The 13,326-nt window shown below is 37.3% G+C and overlaps 1 protein-coding gene across 4 annotated transcripts in view; it reads right to left on the bottom strand.

Annotated features, from left to right (window-relative positions):
- Nucleotides 1-13,326, bottom strand: part of CNKSR2 (connector enhancer of kinase suppressor of Ras 2) — a 370,581-nt gene that overhangs the window by 304,606 nt on the left and 52,649 nt on the right. For all 4 annotated transcript variants that reach the window (XM_077146892.1, XM_077146891.1, XM_077146890.1 and 1 more), the window contains exon 2: nt 7,724-7,887. In XM_077146892.1, the coding sequence (XP_077003007.1) occupies nt 7,724-7,887 (164 nt within the window). The remainder of the gene's footprint in view (nt 1-7,723; nt 7,888-13,326) is intronic.

Here is a 13,326-nt window from a genome sequence, read left to right on the forward strand (position 1 = left end):
ATATCCCGTCACCTTGCTGAATTTGCATATCAGCTCAAGTAATTTTGCTGTAGATTTCTCAGGCTCTTCCAAGTATAGTATCATATCATCTGCAAATAACGAGAGTTTTACTTCTCCCTTTCCACTTTGGATGCCTTTTATTTCTTTGTCCTGCTGATTGCTCTAGCTAGAACTTCTAGCACAATGTTGAATAGTGGCGACAGTGGGCATCCTTGTCTTGTTCCTCATCTTAGAGGGAAAGCTTCCAGTCTCCCTCCATTGAGTTCGATGCTGGCAATCGGTTTTTCGTATATTCCATTTACCTTTGATTCCTATCTTTTACAGTATTTTTATCAGAAAATGGATGCTGAATTTTCTCAAATGCTTTTTTAGCATCAATTAAGAGGATTACGTGATTTTTCCCTTTCGATTTGGTACTGTGCTGTATTACATGAATTGATTTTCTTGCATTGAACCATCCTTGCATTCCTGGCATAAACTCCACTTGGTCATGGTGTATAATGCTTTTAATGTGCTGTTGGATTCTATTTGCTAATATTTCGTTGAGAATTTTTGCATCAATATTCATTAGGGAGATTGGTCTGTAGTTTTTCTTTCTTATACCATCTTCACCCGATTGTGGTATTATAATGATATTAGCTTCATAAAATGAGTTAGGTAGAGTTCCTTTTTCTTCAAGTTTCTGCAAAAGTTTGAGCAGGATTGGTGTCAGTTCTTTCTGGAATGTTTGATAAAATTCCCCTGTGAAGCCATCTGGCCCAGGGCTTTTCTTTGTAGGAAGATGTTTGATGATTGATTGAATCTCTTTACTTTTGATTGGTTTGTTGAGATCTTCTATTTCTCCCTGAGTCAGTGTAGCTTGTTTGTGTGTCTCCAGGAACTTGACCCTTTCATCTAAGTGGACTAGTTTGTTGGCATATGTTGTTCATAGCACCCTCTTATGATTTCTTCAAGATCTGTGGTAATGCATCTCTTTTCATTCCTGATTTTGTTTATTTGCATCCTCTCTCTTTTTTTCTTTGTCAGTCTCGCTATGGCCCATCATTTTTATTGATTTTCTCAGAAAAAAATCAACTTTTGGTTTTATTGATTCTTTCTATTGTTCTTTTGTTCTCCCATTCATTTATCTCTGCTTTAATCTTTGTTATTTCTCTTCTATTTGCTTTGGGGCTAGTTTGCTGTTCCTTCTCAAGTTCCTCCAGGTATGCTGTCAAATCCTCGATTTTTGCTCTTTCTTGTTTTTTAATACAGTCATTTAGAGCAATAAATTTCCCTTTTAGCACAGCCTTTGCCGCATCACATAAGTTCGGATAGGTTGTACTGTCATTTGCATTCATCTGCAGATGGCTAGTGATTTCTTTAGTAATTTCTTCTTTGATCCACTGGTTGTGTGTTATTCGATCGCTACGCATTTGTGAATGTTTTCATTCTTTGGTGGTTTATTGAGGACCAGCTTCATCCCATTGTGATCAGAGAAAGTGCTTTGAGAATTTCAATGAATTTAAATTTATAAATACCTGTTTTATGCCCCAGCATATGATCTTTCCTGGAGAATGTTCCATGAGCACTAGAGAAGAATGTATATCCTTGTGCTTTAGGGTGCAATGACCTATATATCTGTTAGGTCTAATTCATTTATCAAGTTATTTAACTTCTCTATTTCCTTGTTCATCTTCTGTCTCATTGTTCTATCTATAGAGGAAGATGGTGTATTGAAGTCTCCTACTATTATTGTTGAAATATTTACCACTCCCTTCAGTTTTGCCAGCGTCTGTCTCATATACTTCGGAGCTCCTTGATTGGGAGCATAAACATTTATGATTGTTATATCTTCTTGGTGAATTGCCCTTTAATTAGTATAAAGTGTCCTTCTTTGTCTCTTATGATGTCTTTACATTTAAAGTCTATTTTGTCCAAAATTAGTATAGCTATTCCTGCATTCTTTTGGTTACAACTTGTGTGGAAAATCTTTTTCCATCCTTTCACTTTCAATCTATTTGTATCCTTGTGTCTAAGATGAGACTTTTAATCAGCATACAGTTGGATTGTTTCTTAATCCATTCTGCCAATCTGCATCTTTTAATTGATAAATTTAATCTGTTAACATTCAGAGTTATTACTGAAAAGGTGTTTCTTAAATCCACCATCATTTCTTTTTTGTCAGATTTATATATTCTTTTCCCTCTTTCTCTTTGTATCATTTAAACTACCCTTACAGGCACTCTTCCATTCTGTGCCCTCCTCTAGAATTCCCTCTCCTGTCTTTTTTTTTCGCTGGCAGAACTCCTTTTAGTATTTCTTATAGGGCCAGTCTCTTGTTGACAACATCTTCCAGGACTTCTTAGTCTGTGAAAACTTTAATCTCTCCCTCAGTTTTGAAGGACAATTTAGGTGGCTACATAATTCTGGCTGAAGTCTTTCTCTTTCAGGATCTTGAATATACCATACCACTGCCTTCTCACCTCCAAGGTGCTAGCTGAGTAGTCTGAACTCAGTCTTATTTGATTTCCCTTGTATGTAGTAGATTGTTTTACTCTTGCTGCTTTCAGGATTTTCTGCTTCTCTTCAACATTTGACACACTGATAAGTATGTGCCTTGGGAAAGGCCTATTTGGATTTATTCTGTTTGGAGTTCATTGAGCTTCTTTGACTCGTATGTTCATGTCCTTTATGAGGGTAGGGAACTTTTCCTTCATTATATCCTCAACTACTATTCCTAGCCCTTTACTCCTCCCTTCTCCTTCTGGGACACCAATGATTCCTATATTGCACACTTTGTTTTATCTATCATTTCCCTGAGATCCAATTTAATTTTTTCCATCTTTTTTGCCATTTGCTGTTTTGAGTCTTCGAAGTCAGTTATCCTGTCCTCTGTATCACTTATTCTTTCTTCTGTCTCTTCAAATCTGGTGTTGTGTGCCTCTAGTATGTTTTTGTTTGGTCAACAGAGCCTTTATCCTCTGTGATATCTGCTGTTTTTCTCTTTAGTCTTTCAAATTCCTCTTTATGCTCTTCTACTATATTCTTGGTCTCCTTTATGCCATTTGCTACCCTACTTCTTTTATTAAGTAGAGTTATATAAGCATCTTTGATTAGTTATTCCAATGTCTGTGTCTCCTCTGGTGTTTTAATTTGGTCATTAGGCAGGGCTATATCTGTCTGCATAGTGATATATTTAGTGACCTTCTGCTGTCTTTGTGGCATGTAAATATCTTGATAAATTTACTTTGGGAGTTGACTTCTTTCAGTAGTCTAAGGCCTTGTGTTTGCGGAATGGTTGTACAGCATAGAGCAGGGTATGGAGTGGAGCACTCAGTGTGATGATTTTTTTCAGGGTAGGTATAGGCGCCGGATGGGGATGTTACACTGATGCTTCTGCACATGGGTGCCCAGTGGCCAGGGAGGATGTAGTTGTATAGGTGCACCAGTCTGTGGGGACATAACCCTGGCGTGTGCTGGTCTAAGGCATGTGCCCTTTGTGCACATGCATAAAGCTATAGCAGCAGGTTGGCATCATGCCTTCGTGAACTGCGGGCAGATATGACCTGGCTGCACAGGTCAGCACTTTCTCAGAGTTGGGAAGTGAGGCTGAGGGCCGTGCGCATCCATGGTTCCAGAACTGCTGTAAAGTGCAGTTCCCAGAGCTAAATGATGTGATTGGGGACCTGTGCGCTTGCGTGGGCTAGGAGTGCCATAAACTGATGTGCAGAGCTCAGGGGTGCGGGGTGAGGCTGTGCAATACTATGGGCAGGCGGCAGGGGTAGCCTGTGTATGGAGGTTAGCGCCCACAGCCCTCATGCACTGGCAACAGCCTGCAGGGAACAAGGAGGTAGTGGTCAGGAGAGGTGCAGGACAGGAGGGTTGGGCTGCACTTGGGGTGGGGGTGTGGGGCAGGCACGTGCGCTGGGGCTGGTGGGGGGGGTCGCCTAGAGTGCAGGAAATGGGAGTAGGTGACAGGATTCAGGTGCACAGGGTGTGGGGTGAATTTCTGACCATGGGGCTGCACTGGTGAGGGTAGCATGCCCAAGGAATGTGGCCTGGTTTACTTTGTAGTCCCCAGCTCCCGTCTGTGCACTCCTGAGGGCTCCACACCTCCACGCCAGGCTCCAGCCCTCTGCCTCGCAGTTCCTCGGCCTCTGCAACCAGGGCTGCCCTATGTGGTGCACAAGGCTCTCTCAGGTCAGCGACACTCCCAAATCGCTGCCTCAGTTGCCCTCCTGTCCCTTCTCTAACTTTTCCAAGGAGCAGGGTAATCTCGAGCTACTCTATTTGGCCATCTTCTCAGAAGTCTTTCCTTTGGTTCTTGTACTGTTTCATTAATTTTTTTGCAAGTTTATAGGTTTAGGGCCCCCTTTTTGCACACTTGCAATACTATGCTTTTTATAATGCCCTAATTTAGCCTAGTTATTAACATCATTTCGATTTTTTTTCAGGATCTCTTTACTGTTATTGCTAAACTTGCTTCAGGATACACTGGGTTGCCAGAATTTTTTTCATTTTTCTTTTTTTTGTATCTTTTTCTCACTTTGCTTTTTCTATTACTATTCTCTATTTTTCTCCTGTTATTAAGATATTTAATAAGGCCTAAGTATTAGCCCAATTTGGATTATAGATTGCTAATATTGAAACAACTAAGCATTCTATTTTCTTTGGGTCTTTATAGAGTGGGGTATTATTTTCTTAGTTACATGAATTTGATATGGAGATATAGCATATTTACATATATAAATCTACTTAGGTCTCCCTATTTGTCTACTGTGCTAGTTACCTGCCAGAAAGCAGAAGTTTTGCCAGTGGCTCAGCTGCTGGTATTAGAGAGCAACCCTGGCAGATGTGAGTACCCTGATAGGGATGGAAGGGGGAGACCATTTCTATCTAAAATGCTTTTACCGTTGGTAAAGGGGGATACAGTGGAGAAGGAGGAAGAGGTAAGGGAGCTTCCTTTTTTCCTGATCTACTGGCCCCTTGGTAATAGGGTAGAGGTGGAGCAGATGAAGGAGTTTATAAAGGCTCTATCGGATCCTCTGGCTTTGAATTACACATTTTTCTTTTCTCTGCTAATCTTTACAGGTAAGTTTTTAAATTTTCTTGTCAAGATTGATAACTGAGAGAGACAAATACAGTACTGAACATACATCATTTCATACCATTTCTGCTCTCCTTTGCAGAACAACTTCAACTGTAATACAATGTTCTTTTCTATAGAACAATTCTCAAGCCATTTCTCTCCTGATTCTAAATCATATTGAGGCCAGACAGTGTTAACAGAAATATTATCTATTTTTTTTCCATAGGCTCGTAACTAAAATCTCAGAAAAAGAACTCTATAGGTAAAAGGGACTTTGGACCCACAAGCTCCTCAGCTTCTTTTGGAGAGCCAGATGTGATAGCAAGATAAACAATCACAAGGTTTACAGCTAAGAGATATTTGAGAGCTCCAGATATGCTGATGCTTCAGCCACCAGAAGGCCTGCTTGATAACAGAGCAGTGCATCAGAATCCCAGCAACCAATCAAGTCATAAGTTAAGAAGCCCTCATCCAATTAAGCGATGACACACCACCTAGTAAGCACCCTCCCCTCCCATTATAACTTCTCTTTTAAAATGCAGCTTCCAGAACAAAGGGCCAGAGCCGTTTTCTTTCTTCCCACCAGCTCCCTAAGTGGGAGCCATTTTCAGCCTCCCACCTGCTTTTTCCCTTTCGCTCTCCCAACTGCCTTCTCCCACATGGTTTTTCCTTGCTTTCTCATCCCAATAAACCTATTAAGCTTTGACTTGCTGTCCCGTGTGGAATTCTTAATGACTGTGTGCCTAAAAAAATCTTTCTAATTTTTCAAAATACAGCCCAAAGGGCTATATTCAGGAATGTTATCAGAATTAGAATTTTCTATTTTAAAAAATTTCAGTAATCACTTGCTACATATCTAAGTAGCATACCAATTACCAATTAAACAGATACTAAACTCTTCATTTCATTAAATATAATTGTTAGATTACTTATTTTACAATATAATTCAAGAGTATACTTGACAGACAGACTCACTCAGGTTAGGGCCTTCAACCCATCAGAAATGGTACTCAGAAAACAGAAAGGTGTAGAGGTCAGAGCAAGGGGAATCCTTTTGGAAATGGGAACTACGGCCTCACACCCAGGTCCAGGGGACTTGAACCCCTGTATGAACTGCCCAATATATTTCTACATTGTTTACTTACTCACCCAATCAGATGTCCAGACCTGGAACTCTGGAACTGTTTCTCCCTTTGAAGCTTTAATGTGCCAAGGAGCCTGGGGTACCGGCAGGCTAAAAGAAAACCCAATTGCTGAGCCTTTAGACTAAAAGGCTGAATTAACATGCTTACCTGTCCTGCCGGGCTCCAGAATATTGGCCAGTCAGACTTCTTATTCTTTACAGACATCCATGTCCCGCCAAAGTTGCCAAATTGATTTGTTGAATCTTAATTTCTCAGTTACACTCTAACTACCAAACACATGTTCATCCTCAATTAGGCTACTTAAATATCATCTCTTTTGCATCATGAACCCATCTATCTTAGTCACAGCTAGTTACTTTCTCTTCCGTGCTCCCATAACACTTAGCCCATACATTTATTTTAGCAATTATCCTACAATATTGTGATTATTTTTATATTACCCTCCACCATGCTTTACAAAAGGGCAGAAACCAGGTTTATTCACATCTGACACAACAGAAATAACAATAATGAGTATATTAATTGGTTCTTAAATTGAAATGAATTTATCTACTTATCTCATTATTTATCATCATCTTAATAATAGTCACTATTTACTGAATCCCTACGTGTCAGGTGCTGATTTAAGCACTCTACAAACACTATCTCATTAATTTTTCACACTATCACCAAGAGACAGTTGCTATTATCTTTGTTTGCAAGAAAAGAACTAAGGCTGTTGTGAAATCACTCGCCTGCAAATGTTTGTAACTGACTGAGCCAAATTCAAACCGAGATTTTATCACATGACAAAGCTATGTAAAAGCTTATATAAAAATGCTATGTAACTCTCTCTTCACAAATACATGGGAAAATTTACAACCTAGTCAGGCCACAGTAGTCTTACTGAACATGAAAAAGCAAAACAAAACAAAAACTATGTTCCTCTCAGAATACTTAATTTCTATCAGAATCTTACAAGAGGATTTCTCGTTTATCTAGGCATTGCTCTTTTAACATATAAAAGTAACCATGTAATGTACAATGTTAAATTTTCATTGTAAATATACATAAGAAACATTTAAATAATTTGATTACTTTAAGGATGATTTTTCTAAAATGGGATTACTTAATATTTGTGATACTAAGTCAATATTTTCAGAAGGAAATAAAAGACTTTATAACTAATTGCAGACAATTATATATCCCCAATGTTGCTGCAAAAACTCCTTTAATGATCTCTAATTCAACTATTTCAAGTAGCTAAATATTATATCACCAGCTGAGTTATAAACCTCTTTAATTTGTAATTTGATGCTGTAAAATATACTGAATTCAAGGAAAGAAGAAAGTGCCATATCCAGTTTTTGATAATTAGAATTAGTGGATTTCTTTTCTACTGCATTTAAATTAAAAAGAAAAAGAGAGGAGAAAGAAAAGGAGAAAACAAGAAAACAATGGACCAAGAATTAAAAAAGGGAGAAAACAAGAAAAAAGAGAAGTTTCCCTTCCCACCATTTTATGCCCTTACCAGTGCACACAGAAGGTCAACTGCTTCTAAGATCAGTTCCTGATGGCCAATGCGACTGACACCCAGATCTTCTAGTTCTTGATGTGTAATACGCAGCAGCTGGTCCCCACTAATCTTCTCTCTCTCAAAATTTTTAATATACTGCTGTAAACAGTCATCAAGACCTATGAAAGAGAAATACAGAAGACTAGAATGAAAAAAAAAAGTTGAACCAATGAAACGGGGGGGGGGGGGGAGCAGGAAACATTAATGCCTACCATGTCACAAGCTTAAGACCTTTTCAACTCCAATCACCCACTTTTTCTCAACCTATATATGAGCTGCAGCAAAAAAAAAAAAAATCACCTCACCATTTCCCTAGTTGTTAGGATCCTATTTGAATTTTCCTCAGCAGTTATCAGAAAGCATCACTTCTCTCCTCAGATCTCCTTGCTGCCTATTTCAAGTACCTACATTTAAACTTATCTGCATCCCACTCCCACTTCTTCCTTAACTCCATTTCAAAGGGAGAGGTTTCCTTCTTCCTATACAAAGCTAATCTTCTCATGCTCTGGAATCCCATCTTCTGGCACTTTAATACTACTTCACAATTAAATGCTCCCTTTGTTTGAACCACTTCCTATTCACTGACTCCTATGGTCATTCCTTTGCCATCTTAAGCAAACAAAATCTTTCCTTCATTTCCTTAATCCCATGTTCCTTATTATTCTGTCATTCCTTTTAGGCAAGCCTCTTACCTTTATTTCCTCAGGCCAATGTTCTCCTTAATCCAATACAATTTAGATTGTACCCCACTATAATCTTTAAACTACTTTATTCAAGTCTACCTGGACAACTTTATGAGTAATCAGCCAGGCTATAAACTGGATCAGTTTTAATTATCTATAAAATAGCCTTGTACAGATAATGAACTAGACTGAGAAGATTATATCTCTCCAGAATATAAAGAAAGGAATAACAAGAAAATGAAGAAATTAGCAGAAACTAAAGGTCTTGATTATATCAAAAAGGGAATTTCAAACTTTCTCAAAGTAACTTGAGTCACCCTATAGCCTCTCTATACTAACTTATTTTTCTTTCATTCTCCATTATTGTGTATATTGCTCTCTCCCGGTTCTCTAACCCTTTATTCATTCCTAATCAGACCTCTCTCAAGACGATTTTTCCAACTGGCCTAAAATATTATTGCTCTCCACCCCAGGACCCCTTCCTGGCCGTTTTACCACTCGGTTTATATATACTAACTGAAAAATATCATCCATCACCAAGACTTCAGCTACTTTCTAACATACTTTATTTCCATTTCACATCTCCCTCATGAGTGCCAGACCTACATATCTAGACACCTCAACATGTCTACATACCTAAATCAGGCCTTAATTTTCTCTCATTTAGATAAAGCAGTTTATAGTTTTCCTGTTAATACTTTCAACGTGTAAAGATTTGTGAGGATCTGGGTCCCTTCTATAATATAAGATTAATAAATTAAAACAAACATCTATAAATTTAATATTCCTTTGCTTACTCACACAAATGAATGTTAATTCATATGGATCTTACTTTTAATCTAGTTTATAGTCCCTTCATTTCACTGATACAATTTATTTTCAAGATTACCAATAAACAAGATCTCCAATCTCTCTAAGCAATTTACTTTTCTATTTCTAATATTTTTTTTTTTGTCTCAGAACTACCTTTGAGGATGTCTGGTGATGTCTTAATTTAATCTCTTATATTGTCACAGTCACCAAGAAACATAATTTATTCATTCAAAACAGTTGTTCTGTCCTGTCACTTCTGATTCCAATGTCACCAGCTTATTCATGCTGTATAGCTTGCCCTAGCCTCTAGCTGCTTCCTCTGGCATGGGTCCATCCACTCTGTCACTGCTAGAACTCTAAAACATACTTTGATCAACACTTTTCCCAATTAAAAAAAAAAAAAGAACCTTTGATTCTTTTTTTTTTTTCCTAGATTTCAGTATCAGGTAACATTCAGGATTTAATTGTGACCTCTACTTTAGACAATAGAAACACTTTCTAGAATATAAAAAAATAGAAAGTTCATATAACCATGCTTTTCTTTTATACATAGGATAGTATAAAATGTAATTGGTCTAGCAAACATCAATCCTTATTTAAGATGTTATGGTACTTCCAAACCACCTGAAAAGGACAGCATTATATTCAAATGTATTTGAGTACAAAGTGGATTGTATTGTATTCTAATTCTGGGGAAAATGGTCAACCTATGTAACTATATAGGCTCATTTACAGATACCCAGAATATTCAATAGAAACGAATTTCTCAAATATTCTAGAAAAGTGAGGTTTTGCTCTAAAACAATGTAGGTAAAAAAACTGTTTAACAATTTCCATATAGTTCTGGGATAATACAGCCATACAAACTACTGATATAATTCAGAGTTAATCTGTCAATCACTCTTTATTTAGTAGTAAAAGTATTTATTATTTGATCTAAAAGCCTTTTATTATATTTAGGTTTATATTCAACAACAACAAAAAGTTTTCTTCAAAAGCATATATACCACTAGAGCAATTAGAAAGGAGCAAATTGTTGATATGCACAACAACTTGTATGGATCACAAGGGCATTAGGCTGAGTGAAAAAGGTCAACCTCAAAAGGTTATTGAATAATTCCATTTATATGACATGCCAAAAAAGGCAAAAATAAAGTGGCAGAAAATATCAGCAATTGCCAGGGGTTGGGAAAGGAGGAGGATGTGACTAGAAAGGGGCAGCAAGAGGGAATTTTTAGGGGTGATGAAAATATTCTATATTCTGATTATGGCTTCGGTAACATACATCTATACATGTGTTAAAATTCATAGAACTGTACATTAAAAAAATCAATTTTATTCTGAAAATAAAAAAATAAAAAAACAGTTTTAAGATTTATAAATGAAATTACAGGCCATTTTATTTAGCAATACATAAATTTATCAAGTTTGAAAAATACTATTAAAGTAAAAATGTAGTTGAAAAAATTCCCTTTGACATCATTTTGTCATTATTTGACATGAAAGACCCAAGCTAGGGAACAATATTATGTTTCTAGTATTCTATTCAGCAACTATTTATTAAGCACCTGCTAAGTTTGAGGTACTGTGCATGGATGTATTTAACTACACTTGAAAAGACCCCTTCCCCCTGCTGACTGAAGGAGCTGAGAGACTATAAACAGAATTCTGTCTGAAAAACTGTATATAATGTAGAATGTGTGCAGAATTATGTAGTAGGAAACCAACTACTGAACGAATTTCTAAGGAACATGTTGCAGTCCAGAAGACTATTTAGAAGTAAAAGGCCAAGCCCCACAATACTGACTACTACCATTTTAATCTTACCTTGTCCCATCAAATTCCTCTTAGACCTACCGTAGTTGTTTGGAACTGTTATATACTCCAGAAAAGGCCATTTTTTTCAATCCATTCTTGTGGGTACAGACCTCTTGTGGATAGGAACTTTTGGTTAGGTTGTTTCACTTGGGATATGAGCCACCCAATTTAAGGTGGGTCTTAATCCTTTACTGGAGTCCTTTACAGAGGGTAAAGGACAGAAAAAGAGAGAGCTTAGAGATATGCCCCAGAGATGCTAACAGAGGCCCCACAGATGCTCAGAGAGAAAGCCACTGAAACTAGGAGCTGAAAAGCAATGAATCCTGGGAACAAAGGACCAGCAGATGCCGGCCATATGCTTTTCCATGTGACAAAGGAACCCCAGATGTCATCAGCCTTTCTTTAGAGAAGGTTTCATCCCACTGAGGCCTTATTTGGAACATTTTCATGTCCTTAGGACTCCGAATTTGTAAGCCAACAAATCCCCATTGTAAAAGCCAATCTATTTCTGGTATATTGCATTCTGGCAGCTTTAGCAAACCAAAACCCCTATTCTCTGTAACAATTTAATGTTGTCTTTAAGGGCAGAGACTAAATAAATCTTGTCTGTGAAGTAATACGTCAATTGTTCCATCTTGCAAAACACCTTAGTCTCCCTACAATTCATTTCCGATTTTTCATTTTAAACCAAAGATTTTAAATGCCAAGAGACTTTAAAATGAATTTCAAAGAAGAAAGCAAAGAAAGATCTGGCTTGAAACTCCCCTCTCTGAGAAAATGACCAAAAAAAAGCAAAAATAAGGAAAATTTTATCACCACTGAAACTGGAAGACAGTACCAACCATAACAGATAGGTTAAAGATTTAATGTTAAACAAAATAAAAAGGTACTAGAAGAAAACTGAGATCTGTATCATGAAATGCAGAAACAGTAAGGAAAAAGACTGATAATTATTAAACCGTTTTTATTAAACATAAAAATTAAAACACTTTTTCTTGCAACATATGAAACCAAATATTCAACAAAAAGTACTTATATACAGTGATATACTCCATCAAGATCAACTAAAGAGGACAAATTAACCCACAGACATACTAACAAGTTGCTTTAAAATATTCAATTCTAAAATGCTGATATATGGTAATTTGAGATAGCAATCTTAAAGCGCAATGGCATATTACACAAAATAATGTTATAGTAGTTTCATAATCATAGTTTTTTAAGTTTGTGCAGAATATGATAAATCAGCTAGACAAGCAGTTTTTAAAAAGTGATATTTTGGATAGCTTACAAACAAACTTCTAAATGTCTCTTAGGTAAAGAGGATATAAATGCTTAACATTACACAACTATTCTGAACTTTCACATTTTATTGTTTAAAAAAAGTAAAAAATTATGCTAATGATATTTTCAGGAAGCAAAGATTGCATGCTGTTCTAGTTTGCTAGCTGCCAGAATGCAATATGTCAGAAACAAAATGGCTTTTAAAAAGGGGAATTTAGTAAGTTGCTAGTTTACAGTTCTAAGGTTGAGAAAATGTCCCAATTAAAACAAGTCTATAGAAATATCCAATCTAAGGCATCCAGGGAAAGATACCTTGGTTCAAGAAGGCCAGTGACGTTCAACGTTTCTCTCTCAGCTGGAAGGGCACATGGCAAACATGGCGGCATCTGCTGGCTTTCTCGTGGCTGTACAAAAAGGGACTCTCTCCAAAGTGTTTCCTCATTTAAAGGATTCCAGTAAGCAACTCCACTTCCAATGGGTGGAGACACACCTTCATGGAAATCATCTAATCAAAAGTTTCCACCCACAAGTGGGTGGGTCATATCTCCATGGGAACAATCAAAATGCTTCCACCCAGCAATATTGAATGAGGATTAAAGGACATGGCTTTTCTGGGGCCCACCATAGATTCAAACCAGCACATGCTTAAATTAGATAGGGCTCTCAAGGCTGATGTGAAGGAGAGGAGGCTCAGAAGATGCAAATATTAGTGTTAGACCTTGGTGTGTATACCTGAGACTAAGTCCTCAAGTCTTTACCCCAAGCTTCCCCTGAGAGAAGTGCAGAAGTAGCTGATGGTGTGGAGCCTTGTGGTCATATAAAAGAGGGCACAGGTTGGCCTGCATGAATTTAACAATTGGATACCAGAGAGTATGGATGTCTTCGAATCTAATAACCAAGCTAGGAGATAAGAACTGTAGATAAGTGAAACCTTAGGTGCCTTAGTGGATGCCAGCTTGA

The sequence above is a fragment of the Tamandua tetradactyla genome, chromosome X (genome assembly GCF_023851605.1).
Source record: "Tamandua tetradactyla isolate mTamTet1 chromosome X, mTamTet1.pri, whole genome shotgun sequence".
Classification (NCBI taxonomy): Eukaryota; Metazoa; Chordata; class Mammalia; order Pilosa; family Myrmecophagidae; genus Tamandua; species Tamandua tetradactyla.